At 42.6% G+C, this 25,591-nt stretch overlaps 1 protein-coding gene across 1 annotated transcript in view; it reads left to right on the top strand.

Moving 5' to 3' along the window:
* Positions 1–13,791: 13,791 nt before the first annotated feature.
* Positions 13,792–25,591, top strand: part of MTX2 (metaxin 2) — a 33,879-nt gene continuing 22,079 nt past the window's right edge. The window contains exon 1 of the mRNA XM_014954614.1: positions 13,792–13,923. Coding sequence (XP_014810100.1) covers positions 13,884–13,923 — 40 coding nt within the window. The 5' untranslated portion in view covers positions 13,792–13,883. The remainder of the gene's footprint in view (positions 13,924–25,591) is intronic.

The raw sequence follows: 25,591 nt of genomic DNA on the forward strand, positions 1-25,591 counted from the left end.
CCCCGCACGCACCAGCTTCAGCACCCGGCAGCTCACGGAGCTGGAGAAGGAGTTTCACTTCAGCCGGTACCTGTCGCGGTCCCGCCGCCTGGAGGTGGCCCGCTCGCTGCGGCTCCGCGACGCCCAGGTGAAGGTCTGGTTCCAGAACCGCCGCATGAAGCAGAAGAAGCGGGAGCGGGAGGCGCTGGCCGCCCCCGCCGCGCCCACGGGTGCCCCGGGCGGCCCTCCGTGAAGCCCCGCCGCCCCCCACGGAGGGATCTGCCGGGGCCGTCGGGGCCGGGCTGGAAGCTGCGGCCGGCGGGGGACCCCAGGTGCCCTTTCCCGCGGGACCGCGGCCACGCGGCTCCGCTCTTTTTGCTATCGCAACTTATTTACAGCTTTATTTCTGAGGATTCAGGGAAAGGTGCCAGCCCGAAACGTCGCTGCCGGTGCCCCGCTTCTGGGCGGGCCGAGTCGGCGGTCCGGCGCAGCCGGGAGCTAACGGGGGCTGCCGCTCCCCCCGGGAAGAGCGGAGAGCCGCTCCGCCAGCTCCCCGCGGTCCGCGGGTGCGTGGGGTGGGGGTGTGTGTGTGCCCCAAGCTCCCGACCGCTTCGTTTTGCATTTAAAAAGAGAGACCCGCAGGCTCCGGCTGAATGCATGCAGAAGAGGGGGAGAAACCTCGAGAAGACAGAGCGGAGGAAAGCGAGGAAAACTTCCTCTCACGGGAAGGGGCAGGGACGGTCACCGCTGTCAGCATCGGCCCGAGATGCCCTTTTGGAAAAAGTGCCCTTGTCTTCTGCCCTACCCTTCGCAAAATTGCTGCAAAAAAAGAGAGGCTATTTATGCTTGTATTTAATCCTCATTTGTTCCCATTCCTTTTCCTGATGTGGCTGATGCGGTCCAAAATCTGTTTAGTAACTGTGAGGGAAAGTTTTAAAATAAATCCCTTGGGATTTCTGTTAATCCCCTCTTAGAAGGAGCGCCTTTTCCCATTCAAACTGCAGAAGTGCTGGGATTTTCCTTGCAGAGGCTCTGGGCTGCTCAGGACCAGCCAGCAGCTGGTCTGCTGGCTCCCAGCATCTCTCACAAGTGCCCGGGCAAGGACAAGGAGAAAAAAAACCTTCTACAGCTTCTAGGGACAGACTCTCAAGATCATTCAGCTCTCCCGGGTTTGACTGCATCTTATGGTTAAAGAAACGCACCCCATTAAATCAGTTTGCAACAAATCTTACCACATACGAAACCTCAAGGGCTGTTAAAGTGCAGAAAGATGCTTGGGTTTGACCACAGACCTCTGCCAGCAGAAGTCCAAGAGGATTCCTGGGCCTTTCACTTGGGTTATTTGCTCAAAAAGAGTGACAATGACTGATTACCCCAAACAAGTGCAAAACTCACCAGTGATGCTCACTTCTCCAATTTCATCTTTCCCAGAGATCAAAGTGGACAAAGGAGCCAAGTTTAGACTCTTCCTGTCTGTGACTGGGAAAGCATAACAGCAATGCGGAGATTAATGACATACGAATATACGGGAAGGTGATTTTATTTATTTGTGGGACAAAACGATTTTGGACAACTCTCTCACTGCTCTGGATTTCTGCTGAGTGTTGAACTTTGGATTGAAGAACAAACTGTAGCACCAGGGGAGATGGATCTCAGGGGACCTGTAAGCACCAGGTCACTGTCTGGAAACTAGGCACTGGCTGTTGGTCTTTGTTGGAAGCTTGCTGGGCAAAAGAAACACAGAGAGAAGATGAAAATGTCTCAAGAAAGGAAGTCTACAAGGAAGGGGATACCTATTCGCTGTCCTGCTTTCCATTCCCCAAGGTTCTCCTCTCCTCCTGACTGTACCTGGAAAGTACAATAAAGCCAGAGGCTGGCAGTTGTGCATGCACACAGGGATGGTTTTGTTCTGTATCTGATGCTACAGTTCACATCCCACCGGCTGATTAACTTCATGGGCTATCACTGAAAAATTCTCAGGACTGAAGTACTCGCATGAAACTAGTTGCAACCAAAATATGTGGTTTGCAGTTCTTTGTTAAAGTAATGACACCAAGCAAGTGTTTACACTGTAGGCTGATCTTTCATTAAAAGATATGAAATAGTATTTCTGCAACTTGTTTCTGAGAGGATGCTATTTAAAGAAGAATAAAACAAAATTCACGGTTAGATTCATGAAAATTCAAGTCAATTGAATTTATTTTGCAAGCTGAATATTAGAGGAAACCCAGCCCTTTTCAGCTACTTTTAAGGTACATTTTTACCAAGTCTCCTAGCTGTACCTCTTGTTTTTTTAAACAGCAAATAAGCCTAGACACATAGCCACAATAACCCATCTTTCTAAGAGCATAAGATTCATGCACAAACTTTAGAAAACAGCTGTGATTTCAGTTGTCTCCAAATTTGTCACGTCTATGGGGTTGCCAGTGTGTCAGCCTTCTATTTTCCTAATGATTTTGACACTTGTGCTAGGCACTTCAGGCCAGAGGAACATTTTCCACACTGCTGGTACGCTCCTGCGCTACCAACATGGAAAGAAAGATTCTCATTGATTTCAGTGGTGCTGGATCAGGCCACTAGAGCACACTAAGCCTTTTATAATGAATGTTTTCATGCTGTATATTTTCCTGAATAAATAAATACATGTGCCGGCCTTGTAGCAGCGCACAGTTCTGTATCCATCAAAATGACACAGCCTGAATATATAGAGATTTACTTGCAAATTAAGATGAAACCTTACAACTCTTTTATGGCAGTCTGAATCAATTTGCTGGTATGAACACAACTATATTCTGTCGTAAGAACTGGTACTTAGTATTAAGTGTAATTTTTGCTCACATGACAGGGCCAGTGTAATAGGATCTTTCTTCTTTGTGAACAGCTTTAGCTCTATGAGGATTAGATATTGCTCCTTTGCGCTGTTCTGTCAGCAAGATACCCAGAGGAAGGAGCTAATGCAAGTCATGTGCCAATTCCTGAATAATTAAATAAAAATGCCTGTGATATACATGGGTGCACACATGAGACAAATAAATGATAGATAAGGTCTAAGATTCACTCACTTAACATTAATCCCAAGACTTGTGTCTCACACATGTTCAATTTGATGCCTGGCAGTTGGAAATCGGTTTTAGGTTAGGCAGATAGAGGTAAGAGCACAAGCTGCAGTTCTCACCACAATGGGAACAAAACATTTCAGACTTGCCTCAGTAGACACCCACCACCATATAATTTATCACAAATTATGGAAATACTATTTCCTGGCCTTATTCTCCCTCAAACATCATTAGAAGCCACAGGAAGACCATTGTATTTCACTCATATATTCATTTTTGCCTACTGACTATTGCTCAAAGGGTTATAGGCTGCAAAGGGATATGAACAAAATAGTTTTTTTAATGTGTTCCCATTTTGCCTGAAACAGAACAAAAATATTGATTTGGAAGGCTTCCAAGGAGAAAAGAAAGTTGTAAAATTACTGTTCCTAAGCGGTACATGGTACTGTAGATATTTCATATCCTTTGGATAGGTTAAGTGATAACAGAAAATCACACCTCTGAAAACCAAGCTTAGGCAAGAACCCAGGCTTGTTTGGGTATCTGGCTTCCTATGCAGAACTGGAGGGGTATGTTATCGCTTGCAAATACAGCACAGAGAATGCTTTCCCGAGGGTCAAACCAACGACTCCAGTTTATGGTATAAGCTGCATATACAGGTTTATTTTGAGCATGAAAGAACACAGCAGTAAGCCAGAAAACAAAAATATGCAACCCAATCACCACATTTTAATCTCCTTTTAAAAGTGTGTCATTTCCTCTATTTATTGGTAAAACCTGGAACGGTGGCTGACACATAAAATGGTACAGGTTATTAGTAGAGGAGAACAGACTATTATTACTTCTTTTAAGAAAAATCTTTGCAGGCAAAATTGCAAAATGGAAAGACCTCCTTGTAGTTCCAAGCACTTGTCTGTAACAGCTAATAAATCATACTTATGATTTGTCCTGCCCTGCTCTGTTAGCCTAAATTCCAAGGAAATCCTGAGAACACTTGGCAAATCCCCGATGACCAGGGAGAAAGAGGTATGGAGAGAAACCCCAAGTAAGACATGGTTGTTATGAGTTTATCATTAAGAGGTGACTGAAATTCAGGGGGAACGTGTTCTTTTCTATTGGTGATATATGGCTACATATGTGTATATGTGACTCACTCAATCTCAACCATCATTTTTTATTAATTTTCCTAATGTCAGTGAACTAGAGGAGTTTTTGGGCAGGGAAAGACACCGTATTGAAAGAAAGAAAGGCGAACCAAAGGACAAATCATTCTGCTTCCTATTGTAACAATGTCTTTTATTCACCCCCCCACCCCAACCATTTCTCTAAAGTGCCCCCAAATAATTCCAGAGAATATATAGGGAAAGATACTTTCCAGAGTCACTGCCTTACTGTATTTTAGTTTTATCCAGAAATCATTTGCTGTTTTTAAGCACCAGTGAAATGAACAAAGTAACCCTCAGCTGTGCAACATGTGAATCTTCCTTGACTTAAATTTACACCTGCATAGAGTGCTAAAATCTCACATAGAGATACAGTCCTGGGACCTATTTGTAAACAGGACAAGGCTTCCTTTATACTGAAAAAATTTAGACCACTGGCCCACAAAAGAGCTTTTCATAAACAATTTTATTTGTCTTGTGTTTTTGTTTCCTCAAAAGGCAACAGCCCCTGGTGATTAGCAGATTGAAAACCAGCAGTTTTAGTAAACAAATACAGTCAGTTTCTTCTCTACCAGACTTCCCACTACCTAGAAAATAGATCTTTTTACTACATTTCATCAGAAAGCATAGTGTTATAAATAATAACCCACAATAAATTTCATTTTTTTCCTGGTAACTGAGGCATTTTTAAAGAGGATAGGATATCATGTCTTATGAGGATGTTTAAAAGCTCCAACTCAAGCAGTCTGGCTCATGACCCTGGCCTTAGAGTGAGACCCCCCTGTATGGGGGACGTACCTGGGTGCTTGTGCCCTTGCCTGGAGAACAAAAACCTTTGCAATGCATCGATCCGTGCTGCTGTGGGTGTGCATAAAATTACACCCATGTGTGAATTCAGTGGATGAGGAGAGCTGCTTCTGCAGGGTAAAAGGAACCATTCCTTCTGCCCGTACAGCCTATGAAAAACACCCATGTACCAATGATTTTGGTGACATTAGTATAGCAGGAGAACCTGAGAACTAAGGCTTCCCAGCCGTTACTCTTCATCTTAATGGTTGTGCTACACTAAATCTACATTCCTAATGCCCCTTTTTATGTTCCTTTAACAAGTAAGCTAGATTAAACACAGTAAAGTTTAGAGTGGTATTTGAAAATAGATAAAAATCTCACTAAATTTTTTAATGACTACTCAGATCAGATTTTGCCCAGTTACTCTGTAATGGAAACTGTTTCTAATCCGAGAAATCTCTAGTATCAGATCCGTATGTTAAGCATAGATATTGGAATAATTATTTTTAAACTCCAGACATTTATGGATTTATAAATCATACCATTTATGTGAGGTGACATTTTCTTCAACATCCCAGTGTATCAAATCCAATTATAATTATCAAATGGTGTTAAAAGCCTACCAATAAACCCCATCTATCTTTCCCTTTAGAAATTCAGCCAAGTAAAAAGTGTGGTAGGGACATAATATCAATGGTTTATCAAACACATTTTCTTGTGCTGAAGAGATTAGACCAAAAACACAGTGCATGTAACAGGGTGATGTCTTATAATGGGTCCAAGATTTTGTAAAATTTTGTAATTGTAACCAGCACTGTGAGCACTGTGATTCTCATTTTAATTTGACCAGGCAGACAGTTCAAAAAAATGGGACAGGACTGCTGAACACTCTTAATGTCACGTCTCACTTAAGAAATGGACCACCTGGTGCTTCTGGTTGCTTTTCAAATGTAGTACCAAATCAAATAGATGTGGTAATCTGATTTGGGACTTCACAGGTGTGAATTGTTACTGCAAGAGCCACCAGAGAAAAGGACTATCACAACTCTGGGGCTCATAATAAACGTGAAAGAAAAAGGAAAAAAAAAAAAAAAAAAAAAAAGAAAAACAGAGAAAAGGACTATCACAACTCTGGGGCTCATAATAAACGTGAAAGAAAAAGGAAAAAAAAAAAAAAAAAAGAAAAAAGCATTACATCCTGTCTGCATGTTGTCAGTGTCATCTATGATGCTGTTGTGTCTGTCACCTGTGGTCTAAGTCCTGCAACAGAGCTCACCCACCCCAGAGGCAGACGGCCGTGCTTTCCAGAACTGACAGAACGTGGCTCTGACCTGTTCTTCTGAAGATTTTTTCTAAATTTAAAATTGATTGTATTTAATAAAAAAGGTGATGGCATATCTGGATGTTGTCAGCAGCGGTCACATCCAGACGGGGACACCCAGATCTGCAGTCACTGCCAGCCTGCAATTTGTTTCCTAAAGCCTTTGTCAGCCGCAGGCTAGCCTGAGCCTCACTGGTGGCCGCGTGACATACACGCAGTGCCACAAATTGCTCACATTTGCTGGGTTTGTCAGTCTTGGGGCTTGTTTTGCATTGGTTCTGTCTGCATTCAACTACGCTGATGGTTCAGACCGACTGGCCATCTGACTCAGCAGTGTAACTAGAGCTGAGATATATTGGCAAGGCCAGGCATTCATTTTACTAAACGCATTTAATTCTGAACATCTGACTAAGAAGGCTTCGGATTCTAACTACATTACTCGTGTAACTTTTGCCAGCCTTCAGGGAATTGAGAGGAGGTAATGGATTGGGGATGTCATGCTTGCACATGGCTGCTAGCTGGACTAGGCTTGAATTTAGCTAACTTGTGCTCTCTGCACACTCATGGAAACTGAATCTGGCTCATGTGGCTCAAAATATTTCTCAACCCAGCATTCCTTTTCCATGTCCTAGTGTTCAAAAAGCTTCAAAGTGCATATTCTTTGCAAAATGTTCTGAAATCATTGCTGCACTTTTCATTTCTGGCTGTTTCATCCCAAAAAGACCAAAGGAGACACCTGGTGCTTTTCTCACATCCTTCTGCTGGTGCCAGGAAAAGGATCAATATGGTCTGCCACCTCCCCTCACAAATCTCAGGAGGTACGCAGCCTCACCAACTCATACCCATTAATAAAAAGACCATATGTTTTTAATCTATATACATTCAAGTTATTTCAGTCAGCATAATTTTTTTTCCTTACCACAGTTGTACCCTGGGGAGAAACTATGTCAAATATGAACTTCTACAGCTGTAATGAATATATGGCAAAGCTTTTCTTCTTCCTTTTATGGAACAAGACAATGATTTCAGACGGAGAAGATTGAACTTCTGAAGTTTCTGCTGTGTCATATCTCAGCCTCCCTTAAAAATATAGCAGGGCACTCCTGTACGGCCAAGCTACATGTTTAAACTAGAAGTGTTGACAAAAAAAAATAATAGAGAAAAGCTTCTTATTTATGAGACACATGGGGGAAATGATTCAGAAAATAAAAAGTCACTTCCATGTAAGCTTTTTAAAAAAGATTTCCCATCTGGAGGCAAAAAGTTTATAAAAGGTAATTCAGCTCTGCAGCATTTAGCTGTAAAACCAGAAAAGTCAGTATCAACAATGGATCGCTTCTCTGAGGACAAAGTAGTCAGGTAGAACCAGTCATGACCCTTTTGCTGAAGTGAGAGGGACATCACGAAAAGCCAAGAGCTAAGCCCCATCCTGGCTCAGCAGAGGCAGCATTCATGAGAGATCAACAAGGTTCATGGCCCTGCTCCAGCATGTTGGTCTCCTCCCTAGAGCACTCCCTGAGGGTGTGGAGGTTGAATGGGATGGTTTGGACCCCATGAATTCTCCACCAAACTTTCTTCTTAGGTATTAAAACTTTCTGTTGGGCTTTCCTGTTGCAAGAGTCCTACACATACGACTGATGAGGGTTTTCGTAGGTGGGTCTTGCTCTCTCTATTTCTAAGATCTTTTCAAGGGGTTTTGGTTTTATTCCAGCGTGGAATAGCAACACATTTTTAATCTCAAAAATCTTTTGGGACAAGGAAACCATTTCCTGCCCAGCTCTACAATTAATCACAGCACATCCCTCTTACAGTGTGCTACAGATAAATAATTCATTACAGCTGCCTCTTCCCTCCATGTGGGGTAGGCAGTTGTGATCATTTCTACAGGAAGAAGGAGAAAGTTAATTCTTTCTATGCCAGCCTCTGGAGAAGGATTTAGTCCCTCTCACAAGGAGCTTTGATGAATTAATAAACCTCCTCAGTATTTACCACACTTGTCCAGAAACTGAGTTCAATTGCAGCTCCTTAATTTTCCAGATAACATCTTTAGAGTTTGAGGAGACTTGCCTAACCAGTGCCTAGAGTCAAACTGTGAACAATTATTCTTACTTTCATTAACAAGATGGATCAGGATTTTGCTGCAGTATGAGCTATACAAATATCAGAATGAACCTTTACAGCCATTGCTACTGCAAGTTGGAGTCATGATTGCTGCTTTGGCATTCGTGCTGTTTTGATAATGCAACCCTGATCCATGCTTTAAAAAAACAAACAAACAAACTAACAAAAAGGATTTGTTGGTATCTGGTCAATTAGGGATTAGTAAAAGATGGACAAGCATGGAAGCAGTCTGTTAACACAGGTTGGATCCAAGGGAGCCAAAGGTAGAGTCAGTTTGGCAGGGAGGGTAGAGGAAGGTAGTGCAGACCTGTGCAGTAGCATGGGCAGGGAAACCAGGACAAAGTCCCGTTGAAGCTGCTGTCTCCCTTCTGGGAGCTTCTGCTTGCAGGCTTCTCTGATGTGAGACTTTGTTTAAAGGCCAAATCCATCCTGGTCCCATCTAGCATAAGCTATGTGAAACCTATTGCTCTAAATCCACCACATGTGTGGAGAAACATGCTCCATGTGCAGCTGCCAGGGTCCTGGGGGCATTGATGAGCTGACCAGCCCCACCTGAGACGCTCACCACACCCTGCCCATCAGCCCAGGGGATCCATTTAAAGCTCAGCCCTAGGCAATTGCCCTTTTTGTCTGCATGTGGTTCCTGCTTAGTTGGATCCTGACTGGTGAGTGGATGCCCTTGTCTCTGTGGAGGTGCCTGATGCCCTGGACTGAGAGCAGTGGGATGGGCTGTGGCTCTGAAGCGTCTGTTTGGCTCTGCTCTGCCAACCTGCAGAACCCCGCCTTGCAAAAATTCAGGTAAAGCTGGGAAGATTAAGGTCTGACTTCAAGCTATTTCAGAGTGTGGGGAAAGCTTCCTCAGCAGCTGCTGTGAATGACAGGGATATGTGGGAGCCTGTGGGCTAGTAATGCCTCCAGTGAGTAAAACAGCAAAGCTGGGATTTCTGTACAATTGCTTTGATGCCTGCTCAGTGCAGCTGCAAGGATGATGTCCTAAAATACACTTGGCATCCCTGAAAATCTAGTCGTGTTGAATAAATGAAGGCAAGAATGGAGGTGAGAAAGGGAGGAGAAAATGATTCATCTAATGGTTTTCATACACAGTTTGAGATCCCGTTTGCTTTCAGAAACACTATTCTTATGCCTCTTAAAACACTATGAAAACTCTTTCTATCCTCATGTGGGTTGTTCAAAATGCATCAGCATTAATTGATTTGTCAATTAAGTATGCAGTATCTTCCATGTGTGCGAAGTGGTTAGTGTTAATACTCTGATTACTGCATTTTTATAGAAGCGTGTTCCTAGAACTCATACCTTATCTTGTTTATGCAACTCTTAGACTAAAACTTGTACCTGCCTGATTATGAAAATAAGGGAATACTGTCAGCAGCATGCAATTAATTTTATCATAGTGTGAAAATCTATTGTAAGGCACGCCTGAGCTGCCATAAAACCAACTTCTTTAATTACTCCATCATGGATGCTATCACAAGACATATATGCTAGCTTCCCAAGGAAGTGCACAGAAGTTTGGCCTCGAAATTGAGTTCACGCTCTCATATAAAATGACACCTCCTTAGTAAACTCACAGGACTGTGTGCGTAACTGAAAAACTTGCAACTCGGGCAGTTTTGACACTGTTCCTCAGGCTGAAGAACAGTGGATTGCATGAAAGGGCTGATAGGCAAACACTTGCATTAAAGATATACCAAATGCCCTGCGAGATCCATTCGATCACGCTAGTCCAGATCCATCTGTTTCTGTTGCTCTGTGTACTTTGCCAGACTGTTTAGTGTACAGAGAACCTCTGGCATGAAGTCATGCTAAAAACACCCTCCTGCTGCTGCCTGGCACTGGATGTGTTGGCAGGGAAGGACTTACTCAAGTCTTCCTTCATTGCAGAGATTTCCAGCAGCCATAATAGCTTTTTAAAGACACTGACAGGCAGCATAATGCAGAGCAGCCCCCAGGATGCCCTAAGTTACACCAGAGGGGCAGCCTGACTGTGGGCCAGGCAAGGACAAGGCATTTCAGTGCTGGTTTGTTTGCTGCCTCTTGCTACCACTTGGCTTATTCTCAAATGCCACCTGTGCCACACAAGCAGTCTTCAGAGGTTTCACTCATCAGCAAAATTTCCGCACAGTTCTCTTTCAGAGAGAACCATTCCTAATTGAATCTACGACTGTCAGCACTCCTCTTGTGTCTTAGAAAGGCCTGGCTTGTTAGAGACCTGCTCCATGGAAATGGAGAGCAGCAGTTTGGGCAGGGTCCTCAGTCGTGTGCTAAGTGCCCTGATGAGGTTTGCTGAGCAGCATGTGGCCCCAGCTGGTTGTCTTGGGATGAAGAAAGGTCATTCTGCAACACAGAACAACTTTGCAGTGCTATAGAATCATAGAATGGTTTAGGTTGGAAGGGACCTTAAAGATCATTTAGTTCCACCCGCCCTGCCATGGGCAGGGACACCTCCCACTAGACCAGGTGGCTCAAAGCCCCATCCAGCCTGGCCTTGAATGCTTCCCTGCGATGGTGTCCTCTACCATCTCAACAGTGCTCTGAGGAGGAATGTTTGCTATCAGTGTTTGGCACACACTACCGTTGTATTCACCTTAAATTTGACTTAGCCTACGATGTGCTTCATGAACTTGAGAACTGCATGTGAGACTGAGCAGAACTCAAATTTGGAGAAACTCAATCAAATGCCTCTGCTTTCTGGTGATTTGTTTGATCTTAAGCCCTGGCATACACTAGGTCAGCTGCACTGTAATTTGAATGGCCAGCAATACTGGATGTGTTAAAAAGCAAACAGCTGAAGAAAACGCAGGAGATCAAAAGTCTTTCATTGCCACCTCCCAATTCCTCTTGTAAAAATATTCCTAATAATTCTATCTGCAAAGGACTTACACTGTAGGCACAGATATACACTATTTATAGCCATACATTTTATTAAATATTGACATGAAAAAAAGAACAATACAAATTAAACATATTTGTTAAAAGATGTCTAAACAATATTAAGGGAACTTACAAGAACAGTCTTCTTTTTTTTTTTCTAGTTAGAGTAATCCTATTCAAATTCTATTTTATTTAAAATGGAGCATGTGTATATATGGTCTAGTCCTGTTTCTCCAGAGAACAGCTTAGCTCTAGCAATTAATACCTTACCTGGTAAAGGCAGCCCATGTGGAGAGATGGGCTGTGAAAAAACTGTACTCTCCATCTTTTGGGTATGCCTCTGTACGGTGAGACCCTTATTAAGGGGTAGCGGTTCTGCTAGATCTGCTCCAGTTGACTTTCTGAAATGCAAAGCCCAAGGGGCTGCCTAATTCTGCCTTTTGATTTCCCTTGAAATCCTATCTGAAAGTGCATCCTTCTCTCCACGCTGAAATCAGAGGGACTAGTGCCTTGGATCTGCTGTTATGCCTTTAAAACCTGTAAAAGCTGGGAAGCATTCCATGGTGTGGATCAAGAATTACTAGAAAGACATTTGTCAATGGTGGGGCCAGCTGAAGAAACGATTCGCACGCAGGCCCTGCAGGAAGCCAGGCTCACAAGAGCCATGCCTTTCCTCAAAAAGCTGCGGAGAGAGGCATATCAAGTAAAGGTGAAGGTGGTGATGGAGTCAGTTTCATTGCTACTATCTATCATCACTGGAGATCTCCTGGGAGTATTTCCTACAAGTTGCTCTGTTAAAACAGTTCTTTCAGTGGGAGCAGGGAGGAAGACTGGGAATGCAGAAACAAAGAACGCTTCCCCGATCTCCTGTCCCAGAGAAGTGAGACCGAGCACCTGTGCCCTGTCACGTGGCCTGAGCTCCACTCACTTTTCCTCCAGTTTTGGCTAACTGGTTGGATTTGTTGATAGATTTCTGTTGGTATGTGTTTGTTGATACTTGCTGGATTACTTCCTAATTTCTGTCCCCTGTCTTACTTTGGATCATCCACCTCCATTTCTGGAGATCCTAGAGCTGGTTACAGCACTCTCAATAGCTCTTTCTACGCTGACTTTAGAAATAAAAACAAACACCACCCTCCCAACTCCAAAACCCACCTGTTGGGATTCTTTCATCAAAAAGAAATGTAAAATAGTCTGAACTCGCATCTTACAGCTCCTTAAGATATACCCCCTCTGCCTGTCATGTGGAGCATGTTGTACTGACTTTCCATCAGCAGTAGAAATTGCCATGACTGGGGACTTTGCCTGAACCACAGTATTTTTAAATGGCTTTTTTTTTTTTTTTTTTAATGCTTCTCTGCTGGTCCAGTGCAGCCTTGCCCCCGACTCCTCTCTGTAGGACCATAGCCGACATATTTAATTTTCCTACCAGCATAAAGCTGAAGCGCCGGCAGTATTTCAGAAGCCAGCTACGCTGATGCTGCTGAAGGGTTTGGCACCGGCTGTGAGAGATGCCATGGCTCCCTGGGCATGGCCTTCACCCCTGCTCGCTGCCTGGGGCTGTGCCTGTCACCCCGCGACCCCATTCCAAACACCAATATTCTCATCTATCACAATATTGGCTGCTGTTTCTTGCTATCATTTTGACAGGCTTTTTTTTTTTTTCACTCCCATTGCAATTATATTTCCAAGTTAATTATTACAGCCCACCTAATGATGCCTTTGAGTCCTATAATGTTTCCATGGGTCCTGGTTTGAGTAACACAGGACTAATTTCTCTTCTAATGCTTGGGAAAACTGCACTTTTAGAAGACTCTAGTGTCTGAATTCGTGAAAATATTTACTTTACAGACAGCTAGGCTAAGGTCTCAGCGTTTCCGAGCCTTGCCAGGTGTGAGGATGAGAAGGAGCAAGACCTAGGCGCTTGAGCAAGACCCAAGCTGGCCAACAGGACTATTTCATACCACAAACGTCACATTCAATATGAATTATAAAGTTTGCTGTGTAGCGCTCTCTCTCCCTTGATGGCGGTGGTCTGCTTGCCCCGGTGCCAGCCCCCCGAGCCCTTCCCTGCCTTCCCAAGCCCTAGCGCTCGCAGCGACCCACATTCACCAGGAGCGTGTGGCTTCCTGCTGATAGAACGGGCTGAGTGTAACTGTTTAAACAACTGTCTAAACGACTGTTGTCCTTTGGTTGGTGTGTGTTGTGGTGGGTTTCTCCAACCGTGACCCCACGGTGCGTGAATTCACGGGGTCTCATCCCCAGGCTGGAGGTAACGGAGGAGACGGCGACACAAAGATCCCAAATTCCCGGTGTATTCGCGGGTGCCTGCCGGGGCACCCCTCCGCAGCCCGCTGTCACCGGGGGAAGGCCCCCTTCCCGCCGCCTCCCCCTACCTCCCCTCACCCCCCCTCACCCCGACCGCCGGCGCGCGGCTGGCCCGGCAGAGGCCCCGCCCCGGCGGCGGGGGCGGAGCGGGACCCGGATGCAGTTGCTGCCCCGGCGACGCGGCCCCCAGTTCCTGCGCGTGCCCTGGGCCTGTCGCCTGCCTCCCTCGGCGACATGTCGCTGGTGGCGGAGGCCTTCGTGACTCAGCTGGCCGGTGAGGGGCGGGGGCGGGCGGGACCGGGCCGCGCTGCGCTTCGCGTCCGGCCTTGGGCTCCGGGCCACGGCCCGAGAGCAGGAGCGGGCCCGTTGGGGTGCGGAGCCAAAGCCTGGCGGCCTCAAGCCCTTCTCCCGGGGTGACCTATCCGGACGCGGCTGGGGCGCCGGGGGAGGCAGCCGGCCAGGCTTCCCCGGGGAGGGGCGGCGGCGGAAGGCGGGCAGCGGGAGGCGGAGGAGCTGTGGAGAGCTCGGCCCCGGGTGCCCTTCCCTGCCCCTCGTCCCCCCGCGGCGTCCTGAGGTGAGGGCAGGTCACCCTGCCCGGCTCCCCACCGAGCACAGGTTCACCGGCCTAGGGTGCGCCTTTGAATAACTTCGCTGCCTTTAAATCGGTTTACTTCTCTTCAGTGGTCCAAAAACCCGCGCTCTGTTTATAATTTCAGCAGCTGGGGTTGAGGCCTGCTCTGTGGGAGAGCCCGGTGTGGAGATGTCCTCTCCCAGCCCCCCAGGTGTTCCCCACACTGCTCTAACCAAGCTGAGGGATGTAAGGGAACCTTTCCTGCTGTTAGTGCTCTTGTGATCTGCTGCAGCTGGGCCATGTAACCTGGACATGAGTCTTATCCTGAAACAGAAATCGCCGTGTATCACAGGGGAGTTATTTAGCAAAAAATGATATTAATCTGCTCTGAAGTTAAAAAAAAACAAACCCAACTAGGCCCACTGGATAATTCCTGGCTAGGAAGTTAAAAATACGTTTGGTATGTTGTGCCTTGAAAATCAGTGTGTTGGCCACTTTCTCCTTACTTGTCATTCTCTGTTCCTGATTTCTTGCTGCTACACAAGCTCACAAGCAATAAATATTGCAAGGAGACAGCATTTTAATTGCTACTGACCTGTTGAGAAGGAAACCGGTGTTTTGGGCCCAGGAGCTGGCACTCGGTAGAAGGCCCAGTGTAAGAGTGCAAGATGGATTGTTTACTATGAATGTACAGTTTCCAGAGCAGGCTTGTCCCTAACAGCTAGGTAAAGTGAAGGTGGTGGATCTTGAATCTGGGTGTGTAGAGGTATCTGTAGGCAAGCTTGAAAGTTATGCTGGGCTCTTGTGTTGACATTCATTAATTCACAGATGTTAGCACAAACCATGCATACATTCTAAGGGCCAGAGCCCTAGATCCTCAGGATGTGGGGAATATGGCATGAAGCACTGATGGTCGTGACTGTTTACTAGCCTTTATGATCTCTTTGGTATATTTTATTTATATTATGAAACACAAGGGTAATGACTTTTGTGAGTAGGTGTTGATTCTGCTGCCTTTGTCTGCTCTGTGACCTTTATAAATATTCTAGGGTGACAGCTTGCTGATATTTCCTTTTTTTCTAGAATTACAAATACAAACTCAAAACTATACTTGTACATAGGCATGTCACTGCTTTCTTGTTGCAAGTGCTGGGTTTTTTTTTTTTTGCAACAGCTTCCCACCAAACAAGCAAGTTGTTGTGGAATTTAACAATTTAATAAGCATAAAACAGTAGTACCTCATTTTCTACCTGTCAGTCACAGGTTAAGTGATGCTCACTTTCTTTTTATAGGTAAAGTAATATGTAGGCATCTAGTAGAAAAATACTGGCAATGTTCCTACTTTTTTTTTGCAGAGCAGATATGGTTGGTGCTTATTTTATTAATCTTGTACTTCTGCTGGAGGTGCAGCTACTTACTATGACTCAAGGTACAGCACAAATCCTTGTTGCAGACCTGTCCACTGAATCAGTCTTTAAAACAAAATTACGACATTGCCTTTGCTTTCCCAAAAGTGAATCAGTGTCAAAAGCAGTTATCTGCCTTGAAAATAAAAAATACCTTTGCAAATGGGTCATGGCCTTCCTAGCTCATCTGTATTTTGTACCAGTCCCAGACTGAAACTCAATAATGACAAAATCACTTAATTTGTTTGTATGGAAGATTTTTCTAAGGAAAAAAGAAGACAAGTTATCTGGGATCTTGGCCAACACTCACCACAGTTCTAGATTTCCTGAGACATTGCACAGACACAGTGAATACTTCATTCTGGAACCAAAAGGTATAAATGTCCCACAAATGTAAGAATATTTGTGAGGAAGAAAAACAGTGTATCTGCAAGGAAAAAACACCACCTAACAATGACGCTTGTTTTAATAGTGTCTTATTCCCATATCTGTAGTTGTGAATACGGCCTTTCTGTTATGTATGTATGGAAACGTGAGAATGATTGAGAATTTTTTCCATGCCTGTACAAATGAGATTTGATTGTCTTGTCGTTGAGGATTCTGTTCATGAGGATGGTCACTTTGTCATGGCAGTCCCAATGAACTACTGCTGCTCCAAGATGTAACACCTATAAAGCATAGCTCTTTGTATGCAGGTGTTTAAAGACAACCATCCTAGCATAGTTTGTTTTCTAGAAATGTTTTAAAAGCTGAGGGGAGGGCTTTAGTAGACAAGGGGGTCATAACTTTCTATTACATACTGACTTGCTTATGTGTGTATTGCAATATTACCACCTATCTTCACCTTTCCTGCACCTTATGCATTCACTTCTAATGTGCCTATTCACTGTCTCAGCACAAACTGAAACACAGAAAATACCATCTGAACATAAGAGAAACTTTTTTCACTGTGAGGATGGTTCAACATTGGAGCAGGTTGCTCAGAGCAGTTGTGGAGTCTCCATCCTTGGAGATGCTCAGCACTGAACTGGAGATGGCCCTGGGCAGCCTGCTACATCTGACACTGGACCTCCAAGAAGTGCCTTCCAACAGCTGCTTGGTGACCATCAGTTGCTAAGCCCACTTGCACTGCTGCAGTAATTCAGCACCCTCTCAGTATAACGTGTTCACTTGAACATGCTAAGCATGGCCTGCTGCTGTAATGCATTAATGATTAAATACAACACAATGACTAAATCACTTATGTGGAGTGAGACACTTGCTTTAGTGCCATTGCTTATTCAGAAATATAAAGAGGTTGATACTGTGTCTCAAGGAATAATATTTCCATAGCTTCATGAATTGCAAGCATGTTATGTCACATTTTAAATCATCTATTTCTGAACTGTAGAAAATATTAATTGGATAGTATGGTACAGAATTTGTTTAGAGTAGCTCAGCATCAATCACATATTAACAGGATAGGAAATGAGTGTTTATACTGTAAGAAGAATTAGAGTGCCAGCTTTAAAGTGGTCCAGAACATTAATCTTTCTAACTCTAGTAGTTGTAAGAAGCTGACTGCTCAAATCATCTATAAAAGATTGTTGAAAAGATATTTAACTGATCACTAAATTACTCAATATGCTTTACTTTTTTCCTCAAAAAACATTAGTTTTAGATCAGTGATCAAAAAAAGAGAGAAAATAATATCCTTGTTTGTCCTTTGATCTCTAGAAAATTACTTCTGTTTATTGCCATTGAGTTACGTCCAAGGGTCTTAGGCTAGTTATAATACTAAGGGAAATGAATGCAGTTTGAAAAACAGATGCCCTTCTGCCTTTAGATATTTTACATTCTTAGTGAGTCTACCTCCAGTGAGACATGCCAGAGCAAAAATAAATCTCTGACGTGCATGTTTTATGTATTGAGACAAGCTGCAATTTCGCTGAGAATAAATACAGAGGGAATGAAACTTGACCACCTGAATTGTTCCTGCACATAAAGACATAAAATTTAAACTGAGTATGCGTTACGTGCATAGGTAAATGTTAACATTTCCTGCACACGTAAGGTGAAAAAAATAGTTATTCTTGCTTAATAATAGATTGTTTGTAGCACAGATTGTTTAAGCCTGTTGCAAAGGTGCTTGTAGTAAAAAAGAGATTATTTGAAAATAGCGAATTTGTCAAACTGTCTGATTTTATCTTACAGTATTTTTTTACATTTTTTTTTTGGTGTGTAATCAAACTAAAAGGAATCCCTTTAACTCTTGTTCATTTTCAATAAACAAGTCTCTTACATGGCTCTTGCCAATTTGTCCTCGACACGAATGTTTTATGAGTTGATTTGAACCAATCCTTTGAGTGGATTGTCTGATTTTTTTTTTTTTAGGTCAGGAGAAAAATGACTTTTTTTCACAATTATTAGAGTACAGTACATATTTCATTTTGAGATATTGTTATTTCTTGTTTTTAAGAAGCAATATAATTACAGTTTATAATAGAGTGTGCTTCTGTAGTTGTTTCTGGCTCCATTAAGACTAAGGAGTCTTTCTCTAATCGGCGTTTTATTGTTATATGCTTTCTACTAAAGTAATATCTTCTTTTCTCATGCCAGAAATTAGATTGCTCTAGAAATAATGGTAGCAAAATTAGTAAATGAAAAATAACACGTTTTGATATTGTCCAGTTTGATTTGCAAATGAGCTTTCATCAGTTGTAGAATGGTTCGGATACGAATGCTGTTCAGGAGCCCAACTGTTCAGGTCACAAGAGGTCATAGAAGAATGACTTTGGAGAGGAACCAGATTTTTCTTCTCTTTCTCACTCCTTTTTTCTCTTTGGTCCCTAGATACTCTGTTCTCTGACTGTTCCCAGGCACTAACCTGGTCTCTTCTTGTGGGTTTGTACCCAATAAGCCCCTTCCTTTTTGAAAACGAGAATGAGTAGAAGAGCTTAGTTGCTGTCCTTCTTTGCTCTAGTTGAACAGGCGTTGCGTGTTGCTGCCTTACTGGGCATTTTCATCTGCCTGTCTTGAAAGTGAGTGAGAAACTGCAGGAACACATGGAAGCCATGGGGAGGACAGAAAAGTCCACACCAGGTTCTGAAATTTTTATTATGACTATTTTTTAATTCCGGTCTTTAGTTATTAAGAAGATGATGTACATGTAATGTGAACATGGATACTTTAATATAAACTAGATGAAGTTAAATGTAGTAGTAAAGCCTATGAAATGTGTAGAAAGGATTGGAAACATCAAAGGAAAAAATTACAATTGTGCTGCAAAGCATGCAAGAAAAATTGATTCCAGTCTCATTTAGGATGAAAAAGCCCAACAGAAAAACTGGAATGTGCATACTGAGTTGGAAAGTAAAAATGCTGAGAGATGGGAATTTTTAACAGTTCTGCCTTCTAACTGTTGCATAATGAAACTGAACATACCTTGCTAGGGATGCAAGCATTACGTTGGCTTCAAAGTCCAATTGCATGTGTATTTGTTTTTGCACTTGAATGTCATTTTGGAGAAACTGGATGCATTGGAGTGTGCTCACTGAAAGCCTTGGAAAAGAAATGAGGAAGACTGAGGGTATGGTTAAGAGAACAAGATAAACGTTTTCAGATTTTGAAGCAGGGAGTCTGCAGTGTTTCCCAGAGGTGAGGAAGAGCCTGAGAGGTGCTATTGCAAATGTCAGTGTGTGTTTTGAGCTGACTTAAAGACTGTGAGCCCTAAAGCACCGTCTTCCCCCTTGCTATTGGCAGTGCCTGGCTGGCTGCATCAGTGCTAACTGTTTGCATTTCTGCCCTGCAGAGCTCTCCTGCCTAAAGATCTTGACTCTTCCTGTGCCTTTGTGAGACCAGCACAGAGTCTCTGTTGTCATCACTTTGTATCTCCTGGTACTGCTGTGATCAGGGCTGTGGGTGAGATAAGAAGAGCCTTAATGAAAGCCAGGGGGACCAGGGCTGGGTGAGCAGGAGTTGTGTGTGTGAGGAGCAGCTTTTGGAGCAGGTATGGTGTATTGAGGTTCTGTCTGGTGGGACGGATGTGTAGGATCTCAGTCATGGATCAGAGTAGGGGTGCTGTGGATGAGAAAGCAGGGAAAGTGATCCTTTGGGGCATGTTGCAGAAGTGGTGTTCAGACTGGCAGACATCCTTAGGGGAGGAGGAATTCAGGCTACCACAAAGAAGAGGGTATTTCAATCTAAGAGAGCTTTCAGAGGACTGATTTAAAATATACAAATGTAGACAACATAGCTAAGAAATGGCCTAGTCCAGTAAGGCACTTAAGGCATTCATGAGTATCATATCTCCACTGTCCTACTCTTCGTTGCTCCTGTGCTCGAAGTTTCACTTGGCAAGGATTTAAGTAGCACAAAGGGAAGAGATTGATTTAGAGATCTATAAAAAGCTATAATTAAGAATTACAGAGCTTCTTAGAGATTAAACATTTATGCTGAATATCAAGAATAAGTAAAATAGCTCCAGCTTGTCAGGACTTTATAAATAAATCTTTTGAGATCATTTTGCTGGCACGCTGTCTGATTTTTTTCTGAAGAAATCCAGATGTTGATTTAGGAACAACTTTTATTTATGGATTTGGTTTTATTGAGATTTTTTGGCCTTGTCTTCTGACAGAGGCGTGATTCTGCGAGCACGGAGATGCAGATGCCATCTCCCTCCTGTGGCCTCCCCTAGCAGTGAGAGCACTGAGCACCCTGCAGGATTGAGCCGCTGTTGTGTACGCCCTGGAAAGTTAACTCAAAGACAGTAACAGAATTGGACTAATGCTTAAGTACATGCAATTAATAGCTTGCTTGGAGGGTGAAGAAGCAGATTGTGTCATGCTAAGTGGCTGCTGCAGTAGTGTCACACGCAGACTCTCTCAGTGGTGCAGCCGCAGGAAACTCAAGTTTGAGAATTGCTGCTGAGATTGAGTCTTTACGTTGACAGTCTGCTTGATCAATAATTACTGAACGGTCATGATTTATCTGAATTGTAATACCTCTACAAAGGAGGTCTGGGATGGATTTAAGTAAATGATGTAATTATTTGATACATGATTTAATACATATTGTTTAACTTGTGTGAAAGTCAGTTTTCATTTGGCAAGGCACTATGAAACACTTCTTGGTCCTCTGTCAGGGGAGCCAGGGAGTTGCTGATGCTTTCATTTTTTCTTGGCCCTTGTTGGTTTACAGGATCAGGCCAATTACATGAAATTGATCTGTACTCAGTATGGGTGGGTTGAACTGGTGCGTCTTAAGGCAGCTAATTCACAACTTTCTCCAACTTCTATTATTGATCACCCTTAATTTATGAGATACATGTTTTTAACTGCTTTGGTTCCAAAGTGGCTGCAGCTTCACTGTATTAATCAAAATACACCCCTCCACTTATTTCCTGTAGTAAGGATTTAGAAGTACATCAGTTCCTGGCACGTTCTTTTTAAACAATGTATTGCTACTTGCAGATATGACTGATTTGTATTATGAAAAGAGAATTAAGTGATGATATGCTTCTTTTTGTTGCATCTTGACATCAAGTGCTGAGTAATTCTCTTTCCTTCTGGAATCTGGGAGACGGCATTCTATGTGGTTTTCTTTGGGTTTCATTGGTGCTACATCCCAAGCATTAGTCTTGGGAAACCAGAAATGGTAACTATTTTCCTGCTGATTGTTACAATGTTTGCTGCATAATGTTTGGAGACTTGTAAGTAATGATGTTGGATGTGGATGTTGCCCAGATGTAGGACTAAATTTCTTTCTAGTGTTTACTCTTGTGAGAAAACAGTTTTGAGGTATCTCATTATAATTTAATCAAATTTGTACCTAGGGAGAGGCTGAAGGAAACTATGTGGAAATAATGTGTAAGTTAATCTCTCCAGTTGTAATATTGCAATACAGTGATTCAAATTAACACCAACTTTTTTTTTGTTTTTAATAGAAGATATCTTGCCTCTTGGCTGTTTTAACAGGCCTTTAATGCCATGTGAACCAAACTGGTAAATACAGATGTTTTAGCTTTCCTCCTTTTTATGCAAGTTTAATATCAAAGTGTTTAAGCAGAATATAACAGAATGGAAACTGATCCATGCAAATGTGATGACTTCAGAGAAGTAGTCATCTTTATTTCTGTATGATCTGCACACTTCTTAGCATTTCAGGAAATTGCTTTGTCTGAGAAGATCAAATGTTGCCGGGCCAGGTCCTAGCCTCACATACAGAATGGCATATGGTAAAGTGCATGGAAGAGATTGTTAGTTGACTGAATACTTCATTTACTGATATGGAAGAAAGATAACAAAGGATGAATTGCTGGCATACTGAGAATTCAGTAAATTTTAGTTTTTAGGAGATTTGGGGCAGAGTTTGTCTTGATTTGCTCCTCAGTGTATAGTTTCAGCACTTGAGAAATAATCATCGGGATAGTAACATTCAGTATCAATTCTTTAGCCTTGATTCTTGTTAGGCATAGGCTAGTTTTAGAACTGAAAATTATTTCTGTCTGCACTGCCTTCCAAAAGTGTTCTTGCCCCACCGGAACTGTATGGTATTGCTAAGAGTGGGAAACAACCTAATTTCAAGTTGAGCATTTTCCTTCAGAAACTTTTAACCTGTTGATTACTTCATTTCCTGTGCAGAAGGGAGCATCTTGATGCCTGGATCTAGAGCATCTCTGGTGTTGGTCTGTCCCCGATATTCCAGATCGCTGCAGCCTGACAGCAAGTGGGCTAAAGGGGTGGTGGAGTAGCGGGGGAAACCACACTGCACACCCTACTGCTTGGAACTGGCTATTCGTACTAGACTGCTGAAACTGCTGAATTGTTGTCTGGCATATTCCACAATTTAACATGCAAAGTATTTAATGTCTTCTCATTTTCACAGTCAGAGTCTTATTTTTTTAAGTAATAGGATTAAAAGCCATTTATTTCATTACAGCTCTTTCATCATCGTGAAGCTGCTTGGGGAAGGTGGATGAAAATGTCTGTTTCCCCCCATCCATCCAGGCAGTACTGACACCAGATGAATCGTTTCCCAGTAATTCAGAGCACAGGAGTTGAAACTGAGTTTTGTACACTCATAAAAAGACTGTGAACAGCCTGGACAAGGAATTGGTGGGGCCGAGGCGCTGTAGAGTGATTTGGGAACGCGGTGCTCCCTCTTGCACAGACGTCACTTGGGAGATGTTATTGAAGCCTCTCGTTCTTTGAACTAAAATTCACCTCTGTGCAAGTATAGTGTGTGTCCTGTTTTTCTCAGTTGGAGCTGAGAAGTGTGTAGGCCTCAGGTGAGCTTCTGATCCCCTCATGATAGCGAAATCCAGCACTCTGAAGCATCTCTTCTTGCAGCATATGTGCATTCTTCTCTCTTGCTGTCCCTAAAGTATTTGGGCGGATAAAGTCTTATTATTGAAATGACAGTCTAAACATCTGGAAATGTTGAAATCAAAATGCTAATTGAATATCTGTCTCTGGCCTTAATGCTGCTCAAGTAGAACATTTCACCACAAAGTCTGAAAAATGCACCTAATGCAATACATTTTTAGCGGCGAAGAATTTGACATGACTGTCATGCCTCATTCTGGTTTTTTTTCAAAAAAATGCAAAATGGTGTATTTTCTAAGTCATTCTCCAACATGACAGGTGAGTAGTCTCAGAATCTGTTTTAATATGTATTTACAAACCTGAGTAATTAAAACTCCACTGGGAACATGCAGCACACTAGTTCACAGAATTTTCTTCTAAAAGTTTAATTTGATACCTAAGAACCCTGTTAACACTTTGAAATCTCCATTTTCTATGCTAAACCATTAGTGAGTAAAACATTTTGACTAACAAACACATTGAGCTTAGTGAAATTTTCATGCATTTGTAGTCATCCACAAAACCAAAGAAGATTTTATGTAGGTGGTCTACTTGCCAATTGACTTCTCCAGTTGTTGTCATGCTGCATCTGCTGAATTCTCAGCTCGTAAGATAGCAGGGCTTATGCAGTGATGCTCTCTGTGTCCATCTCCTTTTAATTCTCACTTCCCAGTAACTTTTGAACTCTTAAGCTAATTTCAGACAAACCTAACAGAGAGGACTGACTGATCCTGCAGATGATTGTTTCCTGTAACTTGCATTAAAACAAGCAGTGGGGCAGGGGAGAAGTAGGGAAAGACAACAGTATGAGGTTTGGTTGTCCTAAACAAACAGCAGACAATCCACATGAAAGACTAAATATTTGAATTCTTTAAGCATGGGAAAGGTTTCTGTAGGGTGGGAAAACAACTTTTACTAGAGACTGCAAGCCTGAGAGACAGACCCATTGAAAACCACACAATAGTAATTCCTCTGATTATGGAGGCAGAAAGAAGAACCAAGTAGTTCCTTATTCCTAAGATATGTAGAGAAGCTATTCCTGTAGGGCATACTTCCAGGCAGTTATTTCATCCTGTAAGCAGCTGATGGTAAAAATGTCTGTTGCGTAGGATCTAACACGTAAATGTGGTTCTGTGTTGAAAGCTCCTGAAACTGAATTGACATCACATTTGTTAATTTTCTCTTTATATACCTAGTGCCACAGTAGCTGTGGTTAGCAGGGAAACGAACATCTACAGACCAGAAGATTATAGTTGCCGAAGGATAAACTGGATTTGACTTCATTAGTGCACAAATGATAAGTTTGTGAGGAGTTATTATAGCATTAATCAACTTGATGGATTGGAAATATGACAGAACTGAAGCAGCGTGTAATATTAGTGCCTATTATTCTACAAATTATGTCTTCACCTACATTCATAAGGCAAGAGTCATTGCCGCACATTAAAGATGTTACACACTTTCTCCTCTTGTGGAGGCATGTGACATCCCTTCAGCGATTCCTCCCCCTCTCTTCCTCCAGTGGGGCTCTGGTCTTCCTTAGTTGCATATTTTCACCTTACAACTAATAGAAGGTGGTTTGGGAGCTGGGATTTGAATTTAGCTAGCACCTGATGAAACTGGACCTCTCATGTAGCAGTGCATATTTAAACTTCTTGCTCCATCAGAAAAAAAATAAATTTCATATTCTAAGCATCTTGGGAGAAAAAGAGTGAGTAGAAATTGAAAGATATGGGACAGATAGTGAGTAGATATTTAATTCTTTGATTCTAGTGAATTGTGCAGGCTTTGTGTATATACCTCTGGTGTTGTCAGAACATGATCTGTCGTGTGCAGTTCTGAATGCATGCTGTGCAGAGTACTTTTTCTAGGATATGAGTAATACTATGTGAATCTTAGTGTGAAGTTGATTGTTTTAAAAGCCAGCCTGTACGGTGGCAGCAAAGACAATTATCTTTTATCTGGTTTGTGCAAAGAACTTAAGGCCTCAGTTCAAGGCTCATGAGCATGTGTCCATCTCATCCAAACATGGTCAAAATTGTGACCTCCCTCTGGAGACTGTCAGGTGCCAAGTGCAGGGGGTATTATTCATTCAGTTTCTTAGAACTGCTGAAATTTGCAGTTTAAAGTGTACTAATAATAAGCCTGTGATTTCATGTGGCTGTTCATCCTCGCTTCATTTACTTTTCCAAAGACATATATTAGTACACAACTAAACTGTGAATGAATGAATGAATGCAAAGACTTTAAACTACCCATGTCCTTTTCTTCCCTTAAGTTGGGTGCATGCTTCTTCTTATACGAAGACTGTGGGATAAAGATTTCATATCATGACTAACAAAATTAAAATCAGCAGATACAGTTCATGAAAAGCCATATGTCATCAGTAGAATGTGGAAGGAAAATTTAAGGGAAACAATTTACAAAAAAATATTCTACTTGTGTTTTGGTTTATAGCATGGATATGGCATGCCTTAGCAGCAGTGTAGTTTTGGATTCTGTGTGCCAAGAAGCTATTTCTCTCTCTCTCTTCGACTACATATAGCTTAGTGCCAAGATCAGACTGGGATTAGTGTTTTAATTTCTTGAAATATACTTAGCTCTTTTATTGGAAAATGAAAA

The sequence above is a fragment of the Calidris pugnax genome, unplaced genomic scaffold, assembly GCF_001431845.1.
Source record: "Calidris pugnax isolate Ruff unplaced genomic scaffold, ASM143184v1 scaffold103, whole genome shotgun sequence".
NCBI lineage: Eukaryota > Metazoa > Chordata > Aves > Charadriiformes > Scolopacidae > Calidris > Calidris pugnax.